Source organism: Perissodus microlepis, chromosome 9, assembly GCF_051167445.1.
Source record: "Perissodus microlepis isolate ML-2025 ecotype Zambia chromosome 9, ASM5116744v1, whole genome shotgun sequence".
NCBI lineage: Eukaryota > Metazoa > Chordata > Actinopteri > Cichliformes > Cichlidae > Perissodus > Perissodus microlepis.
This window is the reverse complement of record NC_140469.1, coordinates 6,714,618-6,735,645: the sequence shown is the minus strand read 5'-3', so window position 1 is coordinate 6,735,645 and position 21,028 is coordinate 6,714,618. Positions and strand designations below refer to the sequence as shown.

Sequence of the window (21,028 nt, the reverse complement as noted above, 5' to 3'; positions counted from 1 at the left end):
GAGTAGCCTTGTCAGTCTCCAGACCTTCTGAAGCTAACCTAAAGGATTTAGAGAAGAGTCAGCCAGAATCCCTCCTGAGATGTGCACAAACCTGGTGTTCATTTCTTTGGAAATGAGCTAACTTTACAAATTCAGCATTTGTAAAGTTTCCCTTACTGTATCTGTTTGGAAAATCATGATTCATAGAGCAGATCTCTTATGGCCAGCCCTTCTGCACAGCTTCATCAAAGCATTCACTACAACTGTAATTGAATCATGGACTTAATATAAAGACAAAGACCAGAGTGAATAATGTTGCTGCAGAGCGATTTGTGTTTCAACGGCACCTGCAGAACTGTGATAAGATAATGAACGCACTGTTGTTCTTTTCTGTGACTCCTCTTTTTGGCAGCTGCTTGCATACTTTCATCACATCTCACTCACTTTCTCAGTTTACACAGCAGATGCCATCTTTAGCAGATAAGACACACGGTCACATTTCATTTGTCCCGTAAACTCTGGCTGTTTGTGGTTTGTGAAGCTGCAACATCATACTTCTGCCGCCTGTGAGGGATCTTCCCCAAATACTCCACATTCCCCAATGGAAAGTAATTAAAGTGTTGTTTGCATTTTTGGAGTTGTGGCGTACAAAGCTATCCTACTTTCTAAGCTTATTTTGTGTGGCTAACGTGAACTGATGGTGGCTGACTTCAAAAACCTCTTACCACAATGTGATTTGAGCACTCAACCTTCTGGGCTGGAGTCAGATGTGCTATTGTTGTGCTACAAGGTCCTACTGTTGGCCAGGATATTTGAGAAGCCCATTTAGACGGTGACATTTCCCCCTGTGGGAATAGGAACACTTTCAGGAGCTAATGTAGCACTCATAAAACACACACAGGCACATGCTCCTTCTTTCCCACCCTCCCTCACCACGAGCTTCCTCCAGGGCACCAGTCTTTGTGTGGTCTTTGACAGGAACAGGCAATTCACTTCAGCACAAAGACACAGATAGAGGGGTGAAGAAAGCTATTGTCTGGACTTATGTCACAAGTGTGTGGGTGTGTGTGTGCTTGTGACACAGACAACAAACAGCCTCTGTGTTTTCTGTCTCTCACCTTTTTAGGCTGAATCTCAGAAGGAGATATCTGATCGGAGTAGGGTGGCGGCATGTCACTCATTGTGTGGGTGAATAAAGTTTAAAAGTGGTTAATCAGGGCACTGGGACAGGCGCTCAATGCAATATTCATGTGTTGACATCTAATTAAAGCACAAAAATTAAGCAAATTTGTGTTTGGTTGATTATTTCTTTGTTTTAACAATTTGAAAGTCTGTTTATTTCCCCTTAAATTTGGCTACGTTAGTTGAGCAGCAAAGTTGAGTGTGTGGGTTGCCAAACTGCTTTTTCTGCTTTTGATTTGTTTTGAGCTTCTGATAATCAGGTGCCAGATTGGGCCCTGATTATCACTGATTCTCAATTCTGCCCATGAGAATGCACAGAGAACGCTTTGCTGATTGGTGCACTAATAGGGTAACAGCTTTTGATGGAGGCAGCGTGGTGGTGTGTGGCGATATTTCCTTCATGGGAAAAAGCAAGGCTTGTCATCACTGGAGGCGATTTCAATGCAGAAAGTTATCCTGATGAGATTCCGCAATCAGTGGCAATCCCATATTTCTGCAATCTGGGAGTGAACGCTATCCTCCAAGATGACACGGCTTACACCCACAGAGCAAGGTTCATCAATGAATTTGGGAGTGGAGAAGATGGAGTTGCTTGTCTTGACCTCAACCTCAGTGAACACTTGTGGGATCAGCTTGAGCGTGCCGTTCGTGCCTGAGTGACCAACACAACCACACTGGCTTACTCGAGCAAATGCTGGTTACAGAATGGGGTGCCATCCTACAGCAGTGTATGACCAAGCTGGTGACCAGCATCAGGAGTGATCAGACTTCCGTTTTGGCTAGAGACAAACTTCAAACAGGAATATTTGGTGTATCATGGTAGCTTAAGGCATTCAAAACAGGAAAAAAATCAGCTTTGCCTGGATTTTACCATTTTGACAAATTCAGGTGGTTTTTGAAAGATGAGAATTACAATATAACCAACAATTACAAATTAAGTATAATGGGCCTATAAATCTTGGTCAGTAATGAGTTTTATTGCCAAGAAGCCTTGTTACAAGAAACTGATCAAAATAAATTTTCTTACTATTTGTAAGTTGTTTTTTTTTTTTTTACCTAAGTATAAAAAAAAGTATTTTAAACCTTGGAGTCTCCTCCTCGACAAAACAGGGATCATGTTTAATTCCTGTTGTTCTTATGAAAGTTGATTAGCAGGTCAGGCCTATTTTTCGTTATTCTTACTTTGCTACATTGTATCATTAAAGTGAAACTGAAAACCCTGTGCTTTCCCCAAATGTTGGTTTTGGCAGTGCTACCTAAAGAAAGTTCATGGTTCTCCTCATTCTGTAGTGTAACTTCCTTTTCACGGGTTCTTGACTCTAGTGACAGTAATTTAGAGACTTACTGAGGAAACATTTAAACATTAGGCGATAGTATTACTGTAATACAGTAATGGCAGCAATGCCTGGTGTTAAAGTTCCCAAGTGTTTGCAGTATGTTGAAATACCTGTCAGGTGTCATATTTATGAGTCTCATCTGGCATCTTGTGGTTTCAGTGTGACCTGTTGATCCCACAGACTATCAAAGTATGTGCATCATAATCCTAGTTCTGTTATAAAATGATGAAGCACAGTGAAGGGCTTCAGGTTCGTTTGTTCATGACTTACGTGTACCCTTGAAGCCTTTTGTCTTCAACCTCAGACTGTGCAACACTGGAAAAAAGACGTCACACTTCCCAAGGCAGTGATGTAACTTGCAACCATTCAACACATGATACACTGGTTTCTACAAGTTAATAATAATCTTACCTGTTTGCATTTTTCACTGTGCTTTTTGTTGACATACATGCTTCAGATTTCACAAGGAGAACAGAGGTTGGACACAGTGGCAAAAGTGAAGTTACTGCGACTGGGCAATGAACTTGCAATCTAGTCTGCTATCAGTTTGTGATTGAATGAGGTCAAGTTGGTAATTACATCCAATCTGTTGGAGATAATATGGTGATTAACTGTGATAAATTGGTGGAAATAACAAACATGCTGCTGTCTGTTGCAAATCTTTTACCGTCTACATACACAGATTAAACCGAGATTCACATTGACTACTTAGATTCAGAATCCGCCCAGAACCTCATGGATGTGAAACAGGAATTCAGGAAGTCATCCACAAAAAAACTGCAGGATGGCGATTTAACTGATGACGTAGGTGCTCACCAGCCTTGTACTTATATGCAAACATAACTCGAATACCACCAGTTGAGTCAGATCCCCTATTGCAAAGAGATTTGTTGCAGAAGAACTTATTGGCTAATTGGTGCAGACTGACTTGGGTTGATTGCAACATGTTGGTACTCTTGGCAGCCCGTCTGTGTTTCTGAATTGGGTGGCAAACCTTTGCCAATCTATCTGAGAGTGATTACAGTCAGTCTAACCCGGACCATCATTGTTTGGAAAGAGTTTGTTTCTCACCAGATGAACTGTGCAATCACCCTGTGACTGAAAGTTATAGGAAGTTTACCGCCTTTAACAACAGTATGTAAATGTTTGGGAACTGGGAAGACCAGTTGCCTTTTGGGAGAGAAAAGTTGTCCCATTCTGATTGTATAGAAAATTTAGCTGCTTAACAGGCCCGAGTCTTTCTCTGTTGTATTCTTTATTTTATGACGTGCCAAATATTTTCATTTGGTTGAAGGTCTGGGCTGCAGACAGGCCACTCTAGCACTGGCACTTATCTACTATGAAGGCATGCTGTTGTACTAGATGCAATAAAGGGATTTGGATTGTCTTGCAGAAATATGCAGGCCTTCTCAGATAAAGATATCTGAGCAGGAAAATATGTTCTCCTAAAACTGCTTATACCTTTTAGGATTGATGGTGCCTTACAAGATAAGCAACCTTCCAATTCCATAGGCAGTAATGCACCTCCATATTTTCAGATGTTGATGTTATGTACTGTATCTGATGAGATATTCAAAGTTTTCACAATTTTACGTTAATGAACATCATATGATAATTGTTTGACAGTTTGTGGACACTTATTTTAAATTTCTGAAAATCTCTGCCTCCTTTTTTATATCATATCATGTTACTGATCTGTTGCCAGTGAACCTAATTAGTAGCAAAACGTTCATCTGGTTGTTTCTTTGCAGTGATGCGTACTGCATTCTGTTTTTCTTTTCACTCCTTCCCAACGTTTTCATAATTGTGGTTGTACTTTTGCAGGTATGGATTTTGTTCTTTTGACCCATTAAATTTCTCTAAAGTCAAATGAATATGTGAACAACGTTGCTTTGCATAGTTTGAGATACAAAGATTCTGTCTGCTTCTGGAAGGAAGGAGTTCCTGAACCTATTTGGCAAATGGTCTTTCCACTCTCTTGAATTAGGTCCTCTAACTCTCACCTTTGTGTAAGTACACAAAAATGTGTACTGAAAAATATATAATGAAACAGAATAACAATGTTATCACATAATGCTAGAGCGAGTCTGAGATGACATGCTGATTTAGCTGCAGAGAGCATGGTAACAAAATGAGCTGATGCTGACTGCTGAGCGTGCTATCAGTTTATCAACTCTGTGGATGTCCTCCTTAGCTGTTGTTACTGTTGTTACTTTGCTCACAATGCTTTCTTTGTAGAAGGTCCTGCTCCTTCTGATTGTCCTCAGTCCAAATGTACTGGTCTCTAGTTCAAAATCTGATCGAGCCCATATGTTTTTAAATGGTAAATGGACTGGTTCTTATATAGCGCTTTTCTACTCATCTGAGCACTCAAAGCTTTTAAATGGGATATACATAATAAAACCGCTTTGCTCAAGTACATAGTGGATTGCTAGTGGTTCGCTTACAGAAGGTCCGTGATGGCATACCAGTTTACTGCATACCAGTTTACTGTATACCAATCTTTACACTTTAAGTAACTGTTTGTTTTTCCATTAGAGGTAAAAAGAGAACACAGAAAATCTTAAGTATAAGTGATGGCGTTTAAGGGAAGGCTCACGAAAAGCTCAGTGGCATGACAGATCGTTGACACTGTCAGACATCATTAAAGGAAAAATAACAGGGTGTTTAAATCCAAATACGTCAGTACCACGCTCAAGTTGCTAATGCGGTGCTATATATTCTCAGCTGTGGCGCAGGGCTGCAGAACGAAAGAAGAGAAGTAATACTAAGAAGTAGGTTAAACAGGGGATTTCACCATTTAGTTGTGGGTTGTGTTTTTCGTGAGCTGAACGGTTAACATGACCAGCCGTGTCTTCTTAAGAGCTCACTGCTTACCTACATGTAAGCAGTGAGGCCATCTCATAGCTGGAGTTTAGCTGAGATCGAAGTATTTACACCAAACCCTTTTTAAAACACAGATTTAAGAGATGTGGCTCTGATGAACCAAAGAACAGTGATGCAAGGCTGGAGTGTATCTGTAAGTAAAATCTAAATTGTTTGTCTGACTCAGTTTTTTCCTCATCACTTCAGAGTATTTCTGGAATTAAGTTGTGCGGCTGAGCTTCTCTCAGAATTATGTTTGTTCCCCATAATCCCATCTGAGCAACAAGTCTGGAACAGTACAAGCAGCATGACAACATTTCAACATTTTTTCTTTATTGCTCTGTAATGCTGGCAGTCAGTTTGTGTTTTGTAATTGCTTTTATTGTTATACTATTACATAAGGATTAATTTTAAACACAGTCCATATATACATTTATATTTGCTTTCTGTAATGGCTAACTGATTTTATTGTGTTGGACATTAATAAAATAGCAACTATCTTCTGAAGCCTTCACGTATTTTTGTCTTGTCATTTGGAAGCAACTCGATGAACTCGCCATCTTTTCCCTTTTAATAACCTCAAAAGGAAGGAAAAATACCACACAGTCATTCCCCTCACGATTTGGACCATTTTCCCTGGTGTACCGCACTGGAGCTCAGTACAACAAGGATGTGCATGAAGGCATTTAACCACAGTCCTTAAGACAGCTCAGTTTGGAGGGAATGCATAAGTGGGGAAGCGGAGAGAAGGAAATGGTGAGAACAAAATCCAGACAAAAGAGTTAGAGGATTCTTTCATAACGTAGCGAAGGAGGAAGGACGATCACTGAGCTCTGTGGTTTCTCCTTACCCTCCTGACTGGCTGAGCTATCATGCTCCAGTGCTTGTAGGCTATGAACTGGGCAAAGCCAAAATGTGGGAGGGTGACACAGATCGAAGAAGACAAATAAAGCTTTTGATTTCAAAGTAAGCTAAACCAGTACAGATAAACATGAAATCTTCCATGAGGTTGTTTGTACACAAACCCGCAGTCATGTCATGTGAAGCTGTTTTACATAGCTTGTTTCCATGTCAGCCTACACAGTGCTGTACAGACAAAATGAGGTAACTACATTTGCCAAGCTTTAAATTGCCAAAAACCATAGGAATGCATAATAATTGTTAAAACTGCTGAATCAAGGTCAAACTCAAGTAGTGCAGTAACTGAGTTCTTCTTGAGACATCTGCCTAGCTAGCTAAAACTTGGCAGTTAAAGCTAAAACTAACATAAATCTAAGGTGCCTGCCCAACACGTGGCACCAAAATGGCTTCAGTGCACCCTGGCGTTGATTCTCCACGCGTCTGGAAATCTCTCAGAGCAAATGCACGTTTCGCCATTCTTCCAAAAGATTTTCCCTCATTTCGTGTTTTGATGATTGTAGTTTTAGAGGATGGTGGAGCTGCCAAACACAAAATCTTCTGTATTTCTATCAATGCTCTGTGCACAGATGTTGTATTTCATTAAATTATGGAGCATAATGAAACAGCAGTTTTTTACTAGTTGAAAAGAAAGCTGAAAGAACATGTGTTCCTTCTCTTTTAGGTATTAGTTTTACTTTGGACTGAAAAAAACTTAAAATAGAAACATTATAAATATACAATTTTTCATCCAGCTTGAAATTTAGTCCCTGTTCTCGACTTAACTGCTTCTTCTGATGCAGTGAATAGTGCAGGAGAAGTGGTCTGCATTTGAAAAAGGCATAATAATATTTATAGTTTTCTCTAGTTCTCTAATAGTTTTTTGCTTTTCTCTGAGTGGGGGCCGCGGTTGTCCCTGTCGTGGTCTCCTTGCGGCTCTCATGCCCTGGAGGGCCTCTGGAGGACTGGGCCCTCCTCCATGCCTGCTTCAGGTCCTGGGGTGCGGGGTTGTGGCTCCACACACCCACTGTTAGACACTACTGGAGAGACCTTAGGAACGCCCACACACCTGTGTACCCACAGGCACACTATCTTGTGCTGCTGCTGGATCTAAAAATATCTTGTATTATTGGTTACTTTTTTTTAACTCTTTCTTTCTTTCTTTCTTTCTTTCTTTCTTTCTTTCTTTCTTTCTTTCTTTCTTCCTTTCTTCCTTCCTTCCTTCCTTCCCTCCCTCCCGGTGTTGTCCGTTAGGTTGTTATAACCCAAAATAAAAATGCTAATGAATGCTATCTGACTGTCAAGTGGACAGTTATAGTGAATGCTGTAATGCTCCACTTTTGGGGCTTTTAGACAACAATTCTGACTCATACTCTTGGACAGGGCAAAGGGAAGAAAAGGAAAAACAACAAAAAAAACCCCAAAAAAGCAAGCAGGATTATAGATATAAACTGTGCTGTTTTATCGGGTTCTTTGTTTGCATACTGATATCCTGCAAAATATTTTAAAATATGCAAACAAGGGCAATGTTTTTTTTTATTCATTGACTGGGAAGAGGGTGGATGATCCTTGTCAATCACATGCATTCCCTTTTCTACATCGACATGAAAAATTATGTGAGCCATATGCTTAGTTTGCAGGCCATCCAGCAGGGGATTATAATATTTCATAACCGCTATCGTGATGTCAATCCATAACTATGTCAGAGCTCCTGTGTGCCAGCTGACTGGATCATGGCGATCAGATCAGCTGATTGCTACAGTCACAAGCTCCTAATTCATTTGGTTTGGGAATCCTATTATAATATATATGGCTTTACGTACATAATGCTACAAATCCTGATTGTATATGGTACAAATCGAGGTGATCTCTTTACACAGATTATACTTTAACTCCTTTTTTTTCTCCTCTCCTAGGACCCCAGCTACTGGGTTCAGGTGAACAGGTTGGAACATGGCGATGGTGGTATTTTGGACCAGGATGATATGCTGTGCGATGTGGTGGATGACAAAGATAGGGTGAGTTGAAGTCGGTGTTAGATTGCGAAAAAGAACATGTTTGCACATTGTATTTGTTTATTTGCCACACTGTCCTGTTATTCTATCTCTTCTCATTTTCATTCAGCCTTTCCTTGTAGGCAGAAAAAAGTATTATCTGAACTCTAAAATGTTTGTGCATAAAGCCTTGGCCGTACCACAAAGGTTTCACTGACATGTGCTTATGATTACACCTGCCTGTTTTTGCTGTCATCATTGCTTAAACCTTGCAGTGCAGTAAACTGCTCACCACCATGTTCTCTGTTTAATCAGTTCAGCCTGTTGGAAGTACTCTGCAGATTTCATATTTGCAGACTGTTTTACATTCAAGGCTCCACGTTGTGTGCAAGGAGGCACTGTATTTCTTTTCCATAACACTCACATTTGAGCTGAGGTGCATCCTGTGTGCACTGATCACCTATCAGATGTTTCTACAGCTTGTTCAGAGGCCACCTTTGGTAAATTCAGTTGATTGGACATGATTTGGCACTGTTAGCTATGGAACCCAATGTATAAAGTCTCATAGTTAAGAGTGCATGTGAGAGCACAAACCAAGCCATGAAGTCCAAGGAATTGTCTATAGGCCACCAGAAGGACTCCAAGCCAGAGTAGAGAAACTACAGTCTCTGGCCTGATTAAACAAATTGAACTTTTTTTTGCATGAATGCCAAACGTAATGTCTAGAAAGGGAACCTGCTTGATGCCATCTCTACAGTGAAGCATAGTGGTGGCAGCGTCATGCTGTGGGGATGTTATGCAGCGGCAGGATCTGGAAGACTCGTCAGTGTCAAGGGAGAGATCAATGCTGCCGTGATGATAATCTGCTCCAGAGTGCTCTAGACCTCAGACTGGGTGAAGGTTTATCTTACAACAGGACAATGACCCAAAGCACACAGCCAAGATAACAAAGGAGTGGCTTTGGGACCACTCTGAACGTTGAACCCTGTTGAACATCTCTGGAGAGATTTGAGAATGGCTGGCTATGCACCGAAGCTTGGGAGGGTCTGCAAAGGAGAATGGAAGAAACTACCCAAAAACAGGTGTGCCAAGCTTGTAGCATCATGTTCAAAGGTGCTTCAACAAAGTATTGAGCAAAGGCTGTAAATGCTTATGTACTTCTTATTTTACTGTGTTTCAGTTTTAATATATTTACTAGAATTTCAAGCACAGTTTTCACTTTGTCATTATCAGATATTGTGTGAGGAAATTAGACGTTTTGGAATAAGCCCGTGGAACAAGTGAAGCCCTGTGAATTCTTACTGGATGCACTGGGAGATTGTGTGGGCAAAATCTATGAGGCTTTATGACATCACACTACCCACCCCTCCCCACCCACTAGACAAGTGTAAACGATTACCCACACCCCCACTGCCTCCTTCCCATGGGAACAGTGCTGGCTACACCTGAGTCACTAGCTCTTTGGCTTTAATGTGTGCCATAAAAATCACTACTTTTCAGGCCATTTCAATTATTAAATGAAATCATATTGCAAGCAGTTGCAGATGGTTAGTAATTTGAAATCATTTAAAATATATTCCAATTCATCACAAGGGCATTAGACACCTACTGTTAGTCACTGCAGTTTATCCTGGTGTTGGCATCATGTGGATGATTGTTCACATGCGGTGTTCACACCTTTTCAGAGATGTCTTCCACCAAAGCTAACAGGGCCACCACACATTAAAAAGGCAATGAATCATCCAGGTTTCAATTAAACATGTAATCTTTAATTCCTATCTGCTCTGTTTTCTTGCTCTGTCTGATGCCCTGGAGCCAGCGTTATCACTGAAATCTGATACTATATCTTTCTCAGCAACACTGTGTTTTGTCCCCCTGTTTTATGGTAAACGGATCGCTTCCCACAGCAGATACTGTGATGTTGAGCAACTCTGCAAAGCTGGGTGACATAGTTGTTTCTTTCTCTTTGATGTGCACACTCTTTTTGATCTCGTGTGGACATTTGTGCGAGGATGAGACATGGTGTGTTTCAGCCAGCTATACACCTCTATACACCTGACAATGACTATGTGGTGGGTGCCATGGTTACACATCAGGTGGGATCATTGGGGAGAGCAGCTGTTTTGCACCTGCTGCCTGAAACACTGATTTCTAATTTTTTTTTTTTTTTAATTCTTCTCTTATTTTACATCATCTGTGGTATTTGGCTGGAAAAATGCAAAGAAAGAAGAAACAAATGTGGCAGTTCTGTATACATTTTTGACTTTTCAAGAGCCTCAGTTTGTTCTGATGCTGTGATTCCTGCTCCCCCTGGTGGTCATACGACATGAGTACCTTCTCATTGACGGCAGAATAGAGAATTTAGGGAAAAAAAGAAATTTGCTGACATTTTTAGTTGCCTTGCTGATATATATATTTTTTAATATTTTCATGTAACTGTCAGTAGTTATTTCTAACAGCTTAGCCTGCTCTACACCTGTGGTAGACATTCAGCCTAAAAAGTAAACAGTGACTCTCTGGTCACAAGACCAACATGCTGTAGTAATACTGTGTTGATAGTTACCAAATGACAGAGTGCGGTGTCAGAAAGTCAGCTGGCAGTCGACTGGAACAGCCAACTTCAAACTGGTGGAACAGCTCTGTTTGAATGACTTTATCTCGGTGTGTGGGTGTTTGCTCCTTTGTGTGTCTGTGTGTGTGTGCAGCTGTAGAGGTAAATCCAGTCTGTCCAGTTCTTTCCCTAATCTACTAACCCTCCTTCTTTTACTGTCTAACCTCCTAACAAGCCCATTTTAACCTGGTAATGACAACACATTCTTGTATGTGTGAATACTTCCAGGGCAGGAAAACACTTGTGCTGTACAAACGTTAGGTTTTCTCCTGATATATGTGAACCACAAAGCTTTGTGCTATGTTGTTTGAATGAATGTGTATGTGGAGATGGCATAGTCCTTTTGCAGCCGAGATTTGTAGTCAGACGTGCTGCCGATGTTATAAGCTTCAGCAGAAATTTTCCAGCTCCGTGTTTCTTTCCGTTTACTCTCTGACATGTCACATTGGTGCAATTCAAACAGGACTATTAGTCAGGAATTTAGGAGATATCACAAATAACCTGCGCCCTTGATAAACATGGTCCTGTCCATTTCAGTCTGTGCATATTCTGGTTAATAGCCCACATAGCGTGTCTATAGTGCTGTATCATTGCAGATGAACTGCAAAGTCAAAGTTCAGTGTTTAAAACTGAGTTTAAATGACATAATTTAACAGTAAACCAAACCCTTTTGTTAAGTTCAAATCTCGAATCATTCTGAAATATGTATAATAATGAACACTATAAACCAACCACACCTGTAGACAATACGTCCACACAAACCTCTTGATTGGTTACCGCTGTTTGTTTTTCTCTCAAGAGGACTGATGCTGCTAGTTTTCTCCATGTTTGCTGTTTATAATTTGCTGATGTTCGTAACAATTTCTGTGACATGTACATGCAAAAACTGAATTTTAAAGACGTTATCTTGACACGGGAAATAAAAATAGGTTGTCAGAAATAAAATACATGATTTGGAAATGCACTGCTGACAAAGGTGGATGGCCTAAAGCTATGTAGGGAGGGCGGTGCTGTAGCTCACTGCTCACCTATGTGCCCAAGGCTGCTGCAGGGTTTTCCTGTGTGTTATTCGCCTTTCCTACCAAAATATCTCAAAATAAATGTTGGGAAAGCAACCTGTAGAATATTCAGGAAGAAAAAAAAAATCCATGTTGTGTATATAATAGGAAAAATGGGAAATATGTTGCAGATTACCCATGATGGTGATGTCCACCCATTTATTGAGTAACATGTTTTGGAACATTTCTGATCAGAAAAAGCACGATGATGTCTGTTTACGAAGAGTGGACAACATTAAAATGTCACAACAGCAGAGATTATGTTCCTGCTTATCTTAAATAAATCCAGGCCTTTCCCTGCTAATCAGAACGGATACAGGTATTAAGTGCATTTGGAAAGCTATGAAAGAGTTATTCATGGAGTTGGTGTGAGGGTTGATCTGTTTGATGAAGTATGGAGTCAGATCTTTGAGCAGTGGAGGGATATGAAGGGCTGACAGTTTGTCTTTTTAATGTGTTGGATGTTTAGACTTCTAAGCTTTACTTCTTCATCATGTTTGGTGCCTTTTTTCCTTGGTTTTCTCATTAAGGCTCATTTTTTTGTGCTTTTTAAGGAAAAAATCGATTAGACAGGTTGTATCATAGATATTATTCTGTTGTCTTCATCTGCAAAAAATAGAACTGCGTATGTACATGCATCTACGCGACTGGAATTTCAATGTGAATGTGTGACTAAAGCATGAATGATCTCACTCCTTTCAAGTTTCGGTGGCTCTACTGTTAGGAGCACGTCATGTCCTCCCAACAGTGCTGTGTGTGTGTGTGTGTGTGTGTGTCTGTGAGTGAGTGAGTGAGTGAGTGATATCTGGCTCAGGTTCAGCAGTCAGATTATCATGCTGTGATTCATGTGCAGTCATAGAGCTGCATGCTGCAGCCTGCCCGTGTCTGCTCCATAGATCTTCATACTGATCAACAGCTTCCATTTCACATGCATGAGGTGTACGAGTGTATTTGTACAGCTGGGGTGTTTTTGGTTTTGTGTTGCACACATGACCTTGTTGCTGATCTCGGTTTGTTTCAAGTGTGAAGCTGAACTTCATGTCTTCAATTCTTCCTTTAAAAATCATTCTGATACAATGATAGTGACGAGTTGGGGTTATATTTAGATTTTAGATGTTATTAAGATTACTCTATGACTGAAATTTAGGCTGAAGTCAGTAGTCAGATCAGTAATCTCCTAACAATATCACTTGTATTTTTGTTTATTACTAATAATCTCTGCTATTGTACTATTATCTAGTATATTGCAGTAAAGCTAACACATTAGTGGCTCATTTAAAATTGATAGCAGCTTCCACACTGGCTTTTTGGTGCACACTGCCACCACCTGACCGAAGTGTATTATGAGCAGTAGGTTAGCAGCTACGAACCTCATTTTGATATTTCCACTGAAACAAATTAGGATCAGAAGACTGTGTCTTGAAATCATATCCAAACTGTTCATTTGCAGGTGCAAAAAAGCACAAGAAATGTATTTGTCTGTCTGTGCATTTATTGGCTCCCTGTGTGATTAGGGCTTTTTTCCCTTCCCCAGAAAGGGAAAAAATATAATAAAAAACTAGCTACTCCAGTACTATGAATAGCAAAATAATAGGAATAATAAAGATACTTTTTCCAAGTAAGTTGCTATTCTTAGCAAAAATAAGTAAAGTATCAACTTTTCTGATACCATGATGCTATGGGATCTCTGTAACACCCAATAAAAACCTATTAATGTTTTCAGATGATGAACATATGATTGAAATATAATGGAAAAATAGCGTCTATTCAGAACAACAAAAAATTAGGTTACCCCTTTAGTATTAGTATTTATTTATCTAGTATTTATTCACAGCTTGTTTGTTATTTTATGGATTGTTAGCTAATGCTAGCTAAACTGTTGCTAGCTAAAATGTTATTGCCATAACTCATCATATGAATAATAATAATAATAATAAATTTTATTTATGAGCGCCTTTCAAGTCACCCAAGGACACTTTACAATAGGATAAAACACTTAGTAAAACAATGGCAGAATAAGAACAATAAAATAAAAGCACAAGATAAAATGAACAAACAGTGGATTCACAGTGAATATGCAGATTTGAACAGATGAGTTTTGAGTTGGGATTTAAACTGGGGGAGAGAACCAATATTTCTTATTTCAGGGGGCAGAGAGTTCCACAGCCTGGGAGCAGAGCAGCTGAAAGCTCTGCTTCCCATGGTGGTGAGGCGGAAGGAAGGTACAGTAAGCTGGATAGAAGAAGAAGAACGAAGTGAACGGGCAGAACAAGTGGTGGTTAACAGGTCAGAAAGGTAAGAAGGAGCGAGGTTATGAATGGCCTTGAAGGTGAGCAGAAGAAGTTTGAAAATTATCCGGAATTTCACAGGGAGCCAGTGAAGTTCCTGAAGAACAGGGGTGATGTGCTGGTAGGAGGGGGTTCTGGTGATAATGCGAGCAGCAGAGTTCTGAACCAGTTGAAGCTTATGAAGGGATTTTTGGGGGAGACCATGCAGAAGAGAATTGCAGTAGTCAATACGGGAGGTAACAAGACTATGTACAAGAATGGACGTAGACTGGGTGGAAAGAGAAGGAAGCAATCTGTTAATGTTACGTAGATGGAAGTAGGCAGAACGGGTGAGATTATTGATGTGAGATTTATAGGAAAGTGAACTGTCTAGGATGACACCAAGGCTCTTAACCTGAGGAGAAGGGAAAACTGTGGAGTTATCGATGGTGAGTGAGAAATGGTTTGCCTTCAAAAGGTTGGATTTGGTGCCAATAAGGAGGATCTCAGTTTTATCCTCATTGAGCTTTAGAAAATTAGAGGTAAACCAGGATTTTAACTCGGATAGACATTCTGTAAGGGAAGAAGGTGGGAAGGAGGAATCAGGTTTGCAAGAGAGATATAACTGGGTGTCATCAGCAAAACAGTGAAACTGAAGATCAAATTTGCGGAAGATGGTACCTAGAGGGAGGATGTATATTATAAAGAGAAGAGGGCCTAAAACTGAGCCTTGGGGTACACCAGAGGTGACGGGGAATAGACGAGAGCGGAATGATCTTAGTTGAATAAACTGGGAGCGGTCGAGGAGATATGATTGAAACCAGGCGAGGGGTATGTCAGAGATGCCGAGAGAGGAAAGTCTGCTTAGAAGGACAGAGTGAGAAATGGTGTCAAAGGCTGAGCTCAGATCTAAAAGGACGAGGATGGTGAGAAGACCAGAGTCAGCTCCGATTAGAAGATCGTTAGTGACTTTAAGTAGAGCAGTTTCTGTACTGTGACATGAGCGAAAACCAGATTGAAATCTCTCGTAGATGTTATTATTAACCAGGTGTAAATGAAGTTGAGCTGCAACCACTTTTTCAAGTATCTTAGAAATGAAGGGTAGATTGGAAATCGGACGGAGGTTGTTAAAGTTGTTAGGATCTAAAGAAGGTTTTTTCAGTATAGGAGTGACTAGAGCAGTCTTCAATAAGGAGGGAACGATACCGGTGGTGAGAGAAGAGTGAATGATAGCAGAAATGAGTGGGAGTAAAGAAGAGAGGCAGGATTTCACAAGCCCCGTGGGCATGGGGTCAAGATGACATGTGGCAGGCTTTGATTTACATATTAACTCAGAAATATCAGATAAATCAGGAAGATGAAAAGTGGAAAACGGCTCAAAAAGGAGAAAAGGTTCTGGAGAGGGCGTAGACACAACATTTGATCTGAGTTGCTGGTGGATGTTATTGATTTTCGTAGTCCAGAACAGCATCAAGGAGTTGCAGGTTTCAGAGGAATAGAAGTGCGGTGGTAAAGCGTTGGGGGGTTGAATTAGTTTGTTGAAAACTGAAAACAGAGTCCTTGCATTACCCTCATAAGAACTGATAATACCAGAGTAGAAGCTTTGTTTGGCCTTGTTAATGGAGTCTTTATACTGAAGTACGTGGTATTTATAGATTTCTGAATCAACAGTTAAACCAGATTTCTTATATTTACGCTCTAGCTGCCGAGCTTTGGCCTTCAGAGCTCGGAGGTCAGAGGTAAACCAGGGAGCAGAGCGAGCGAAGGAAACAGAGTGGGTTTTTACAGGAGCCAGAGAATCAAGGACAGTGCGTAGACAATTATTATAATATAACAACAAATCATCAGGAGTAGAATAGAAGTCCGGAATCTGAACATTGTCCAAACTGGTAGTGAGAATGTCCATATCAATGTTCTTGATGTTGCGGAACGAGATGAGACGGGTTGGCTTGGTAGAAGAGCAGCAGAGAGTGAGATTAAATGAAAGGAGGAAGTGGTCAGTTATGGGGATTTCAGTAGCAGAAAGATTCGAGGGAGTAAGACCAGAACAGCAGACCAAGTCCAGGGTGTGTCCTTTAGAGTGAGTGGGAAAGTCGATAAATTGTTTAAATTCAGAGCCTTCGAGACAGGAGGAAAAGTCTCTGGTGAGCAGAAGGTCATTATTGTCCATGTGAATGTTGAAATCTCCCACCAAGATCACATTTGGGGAGAGAGATGAAAGATGGGTTAGTAGATTAGCAAAGTCACTGAGGAAGACAGGGTTAGGTTTGGGGGGGCGGTATACAGTAGCTATGATGGTGGGAATGGGTCCAGTCAGCTCACATGCAAGGACCTCTAGAGAACTAAAGGTATCAACGGTAATCAATGGTAGACGAGCGTCAGGAGAATCCAAAATAGTGCCGACCAGCTCAGGAACATCTTGGTCCGCATCTTCGATTGTGTGGAGGAAAAGGAGCCGAGCCGGCCGGAGCAACGAACAGGTGGGCTAAAATAGCTCAAACAGTTAAGCTAGTGCAGCTCACTGAGAAGAAGACGTGAGAACACATTCAGCTGAAATAACAGAAGTTGAGGACAAGCGTTGCAAATCAATCCCTGGCAGAGATCGATCTGGTCCTGAGTGTGAATGTCCCTGTTCATTCAAATCTGAATCCAAATAATCCAATTAATCCAAATAAATCCAAATAATCGAAAAATGAACCGGTGAGTAGCGGCAGCCAGACGCGCCAGCGTTCACTCAAGCCGGATGTCGAACTTATCTCATTAACAGGTTTACCTTCGTTGGGATACTGAAGGATAAAACAAAAAGTGCAAATATGTTCAAATCAAAGTTTCTCATTTAGATTTTATCTGAATATGAAACACGTGAATGAAATGTGTAAATAGGGCCTTAGTTGTGCTGTTTATGTGCACTCACAGACCACTTCATTTTGTACACCGTTTGACTGCTCATAAGTTAAAATATCTAATGAGCCAATTATTTGGCAGCCATAGCATTTGGAGATTTAGACATGGTCAAGTTAAACTGCTGAAGTTCAGCACTAGCATCACAATGGGGAAGAAAGGTGATTTTAAGTGACTTTGTGGTGTGGTTGTTGGTGCCAGTTGAGTGGGAGTATTTTAGAAACTGCTAATCTACTGGGATTTTCCCACACAGCCATCTGTATGACTTGCAGAGAAAGGTCTGGAGAAAAGAAAATATGCAGTTAGCAACAGCTCTCTGGATGAAAATGTCTTGTTTATATCAGAGATCAAAGGAGAATTGGCAGATTGCTTTGAGGTGACAGGAAAGCAACAGTAACTGGAATAACCATTTGTTACAACCAATGTATGCAGAAGAACATGACCAAGCAACATGTCTACAACGTGATGGGCTACAAGACCACATTATCTCTTCTTGTGTCAGCCACGAACAATTTACACTGGAGAATAGAAGATTACAAAAACGATACCTTGTCTTGAGTCTTGATTTGTGCTGTGACATTCAGATGGTAGGATCAGAACTTGGCTCAGCCGACATGAAAGCATTGATTCTTCCTACCTTATCAATGGTTCATGCTGGTGGTGATGTAATGGTGTGGTGCAGATTTTTTTTGCCACACATTTGGGGTTGAGCATTGTGTAAACACAGCCTACCTGAGTAATGTTGCTAACAACGTCCATCCCTTTATGACCACTCTGTACCAACCTCTGATAGCTGCTCCTGGCATGTCACAAAGCTCAAATCAAACTGGTTTCTTCACTGAATTAGGCTCTTGGCAATAAGTACTAACATACAAACACAAGAAAAGTCAGTTGTAAAGAGGAGTGGGTAAACTCTGATGTAGCTCTGCCTTAGGGTAAACTGTGAAAAATTAACTCTGGTAGCCATCGAATTGCTGCTTCACAGCTAGAAATGACTGCGATGTAGGCACTTCATGCATACACCAGATGCCAGTGCGGCAATTAGAAAGGCTTCTGGTTGGAAGATGGCCTTAAGTAAGAAATTCACAATATGTGCCTGATGAAATGAGTTCATAAAAGCAGGAAATGTCTGTGATATGGCCAATTAAATGAAATTAGATTCAACTTAAATGCTCATTACAGGGAAATGAGTCTACTACATTAGCGATTACAATGTATGGTCTGTCAAAATTGTTGTGGCACTAGACAAACGTATTGTCTGATTACTGACTACAGAGTTCTTTGAGCTAAATGGTGAATCAAATGAATTGCAGATCAGGGAACATGCAAAACATGGGCCTGCATGTGCAATGGTTATGCTGAGAGGCAAATCCAGTTTAATAGTTCACATCTCATGAGAGACATGAAGCTGCAACTGTGGCATGAAAGAAAGATGCTTACCTGGGATACTCAAGTACAGTATGAGCTCTCTCATGTCTGTTCCTACATTCCTCTTTATTACCTTTCAGCGCTTCAGTTTTCCAGCATTATACCTTTAGACTCGATAAATGAAGATAATTCAAACAACGTTGTTCCCCTTGTCGCTTAAAGGCTGGCGCTTCCTTGTTAACAGAGGTGAGACAAAGTGAGCCTGTCCCTGGGCTTAATGAGTGCAGGGGTGAAGGGTGATTCCTTAAGCCATTAACAGGAAAAAGTCATTATAGCTGAGGTACCTGAATCAGCAGTGTGGTGTTTTGTGTTTTACAGCAGGTGCATGCAGACGCAGAGCTGCAGTTGAGCAGATATTGCAGTGACACTTGTGAACCACAAAGAGGCGCTCAAGCCTAGGTTACGGTGGTTCCCCCTATTGTCTGTATCCTGCCTGCTGCACACGTTTTTTGTTTTTGTTTGTTCCTAGGAATGGGTGCCGGCCTCAGAGTGACAGGCACATGGCATTTCCTAAAAGAAAAAGAGATGTAGCCTGACTGTCCAGACTTGACTGCTTTCTTCTTTTGTTGCTAATGTGTCCTGTTTATAATGAGTATCACATCCATGGTCTCTGTGGTTGAGCCCCTTGGACAATTGGCATTTTCTTGGCCCCTGAAGTTGGCATTGCCATGGCAACGGCAGTCGAGTGCCAAGTGGGCACCTGTGCTGGGTCGAGATCAAGCCGTGAGTGAAATTAGCCAAGGCTAAAGCAGGGTCCCAGCAGCTTCCCCTGGTACCAGAGCGCTGCCAGGGGAAATCAAAGACTAATTACTCTGTTTGTCTCTGTGTGTGTGTGTGTGTGTGTGTGTGCACGAGTGTGTGAACAAGGGCTGTTTGTTGGCATACGTTGAAGACTGTATGGTTGGACTGTCTCTGAGATTCCAGACTTGCACTAAGCTGCATTTATTCTTCTCTTTTTCTGGACATCTTGAGTTTAGCTGATGTATGTGAATGTGAGAGTGAATGAATAGTGGAATTATAAAGCTCTTTGAGGGCCCCGAAAAGCGCTATATAAATGCAATCCATTATTATTATTATTATTATTAATTTGACTTGTGCAGTCCTTCATGAAAGATTTAAGAATCCACTGAGACCAGTTTGATTTTTGCAATGGAGCATGATAAAGGTTCCTCTGTCTTTGCTTTAAAAGTAGAGGTTAAATGTCCAAACGTGCACGTGGCTTTGGCTCAGTTTGTAGAGCAGGTCGTCTCCCAATTTGTAGTTTGGTTTGGTGGTTCGATCCCCAGCTACTCCATGTCAAAGTGTCCTCAGGTCCAAGATGCTGAAACTGAAGTTGCCCCATCCTTGGAGTGTGTGCGTGTGAATGTTAGAGGTAGCTGGGTGATGGAGGCTTGTAGTAAAACTTGCTTTGAGTGCTCAGTAACAGAAAAATACAGCTATGTAAGTACAAGTCCATCTTTTACTGTGATAATGTAATGACTCCACAGAAACCAAACTCATGCAATGATCAATCTGAGATTTAGTCACAATGTGTGCTGTATTTATGAGTTTCCTGTGGCTACACTAAGGTTTGTGATCTGCGCTGAAACTTGACTCATTTCTGACGTAGTTATGTGTCATCAGTGAGTTGGAGCCCAGATGCTGCCCTCTTGTGGCTTGACAGACTATCATCTTTCTTTACAGTTTCTCTGGTTCTCTGTGAACCACCAGGACCTGTTTCTGCTTTGGAAAAACAGAAACAGAATCCATTAAGCTGATGCATAACTCCACAGTGATGTCAAGATTGAGGCAACTAGTAGTTATATACTTTTGTTTTATCTATGTTACTGCTGCTAATGAAACTAGCATCACAGATACGTCTCCTGGCTAGAGTAAAGTCCAAATGTCTTCTTAACTATAAAGACCATAAAGGAGCATTCAATACCAAGTGAGACATCGTGCTCACACAAGAACTCACACCCAGAAATAGTCACACATACCCACACACATACATCTCCACAGGCACACGCCCTGCCGCAGTCAGCTGTAATTAGCCTGTAAGGACCCAAGTCAGCTCTGCGTCTTAAAAGGCTCAGCACGCTGGCGGATTTTTATCCTCACCTCCGTTGCTCCTCTCGGAGGCTTGTGGGCGGCAGCAAGCAGTTTTTCATTTCATTTTCCTCTGAGGCTTTGGATTTATTGTGTGCTCGTGCTTGTTTATTTGCTTCCTAGTTTTTTAAACTTCACTTACTCGGGAAAGATTTGTCGAGCACTGTTGTAATTTTTCAGAAACGCCCTCCCTCTCAGTTATGCGGTCGTATTCCCTCGCTGTGATGAGATGCCCATTGCAGCCGCAGTCTTTGTGCTTATCGCGTGCAAAAAGACATCCAAAGTGAGGAAACTCTCCGTGTGCGCTGTTACACTCAGGTACATACATTAGTTACAGAAACCAGCAGGTTTACTCATCTCTTCTGTAGCAAGAAGACTGTTTACTACATGAGGCCTTTTATGTTTTCATTGCTCATTTTGC

General features: G+C 41.0%; 1 protein-coding gene across 1 annotated transcript in view; it reads left to right on the top strand.

Moving 5' to 3' along the window:
- LOC146379933 (partitioning defective 3 homolog) overlaps positions 1-21,028 on the top strand; it is a 354,176-nt gene that overhangs the window by 28,114 nt on the left and 305,034 nt on the right. The window contains exon 2 of the mRNA XM_084938841.1: positions 8,177-8,278. Coding sequence (XP_084794967.1) covers positions 8,177-8,278 — 102 coding nt within the window. The remainder of the gene's footprint in view (positions 1-8,176; positions 8,279-21,028) is intronic.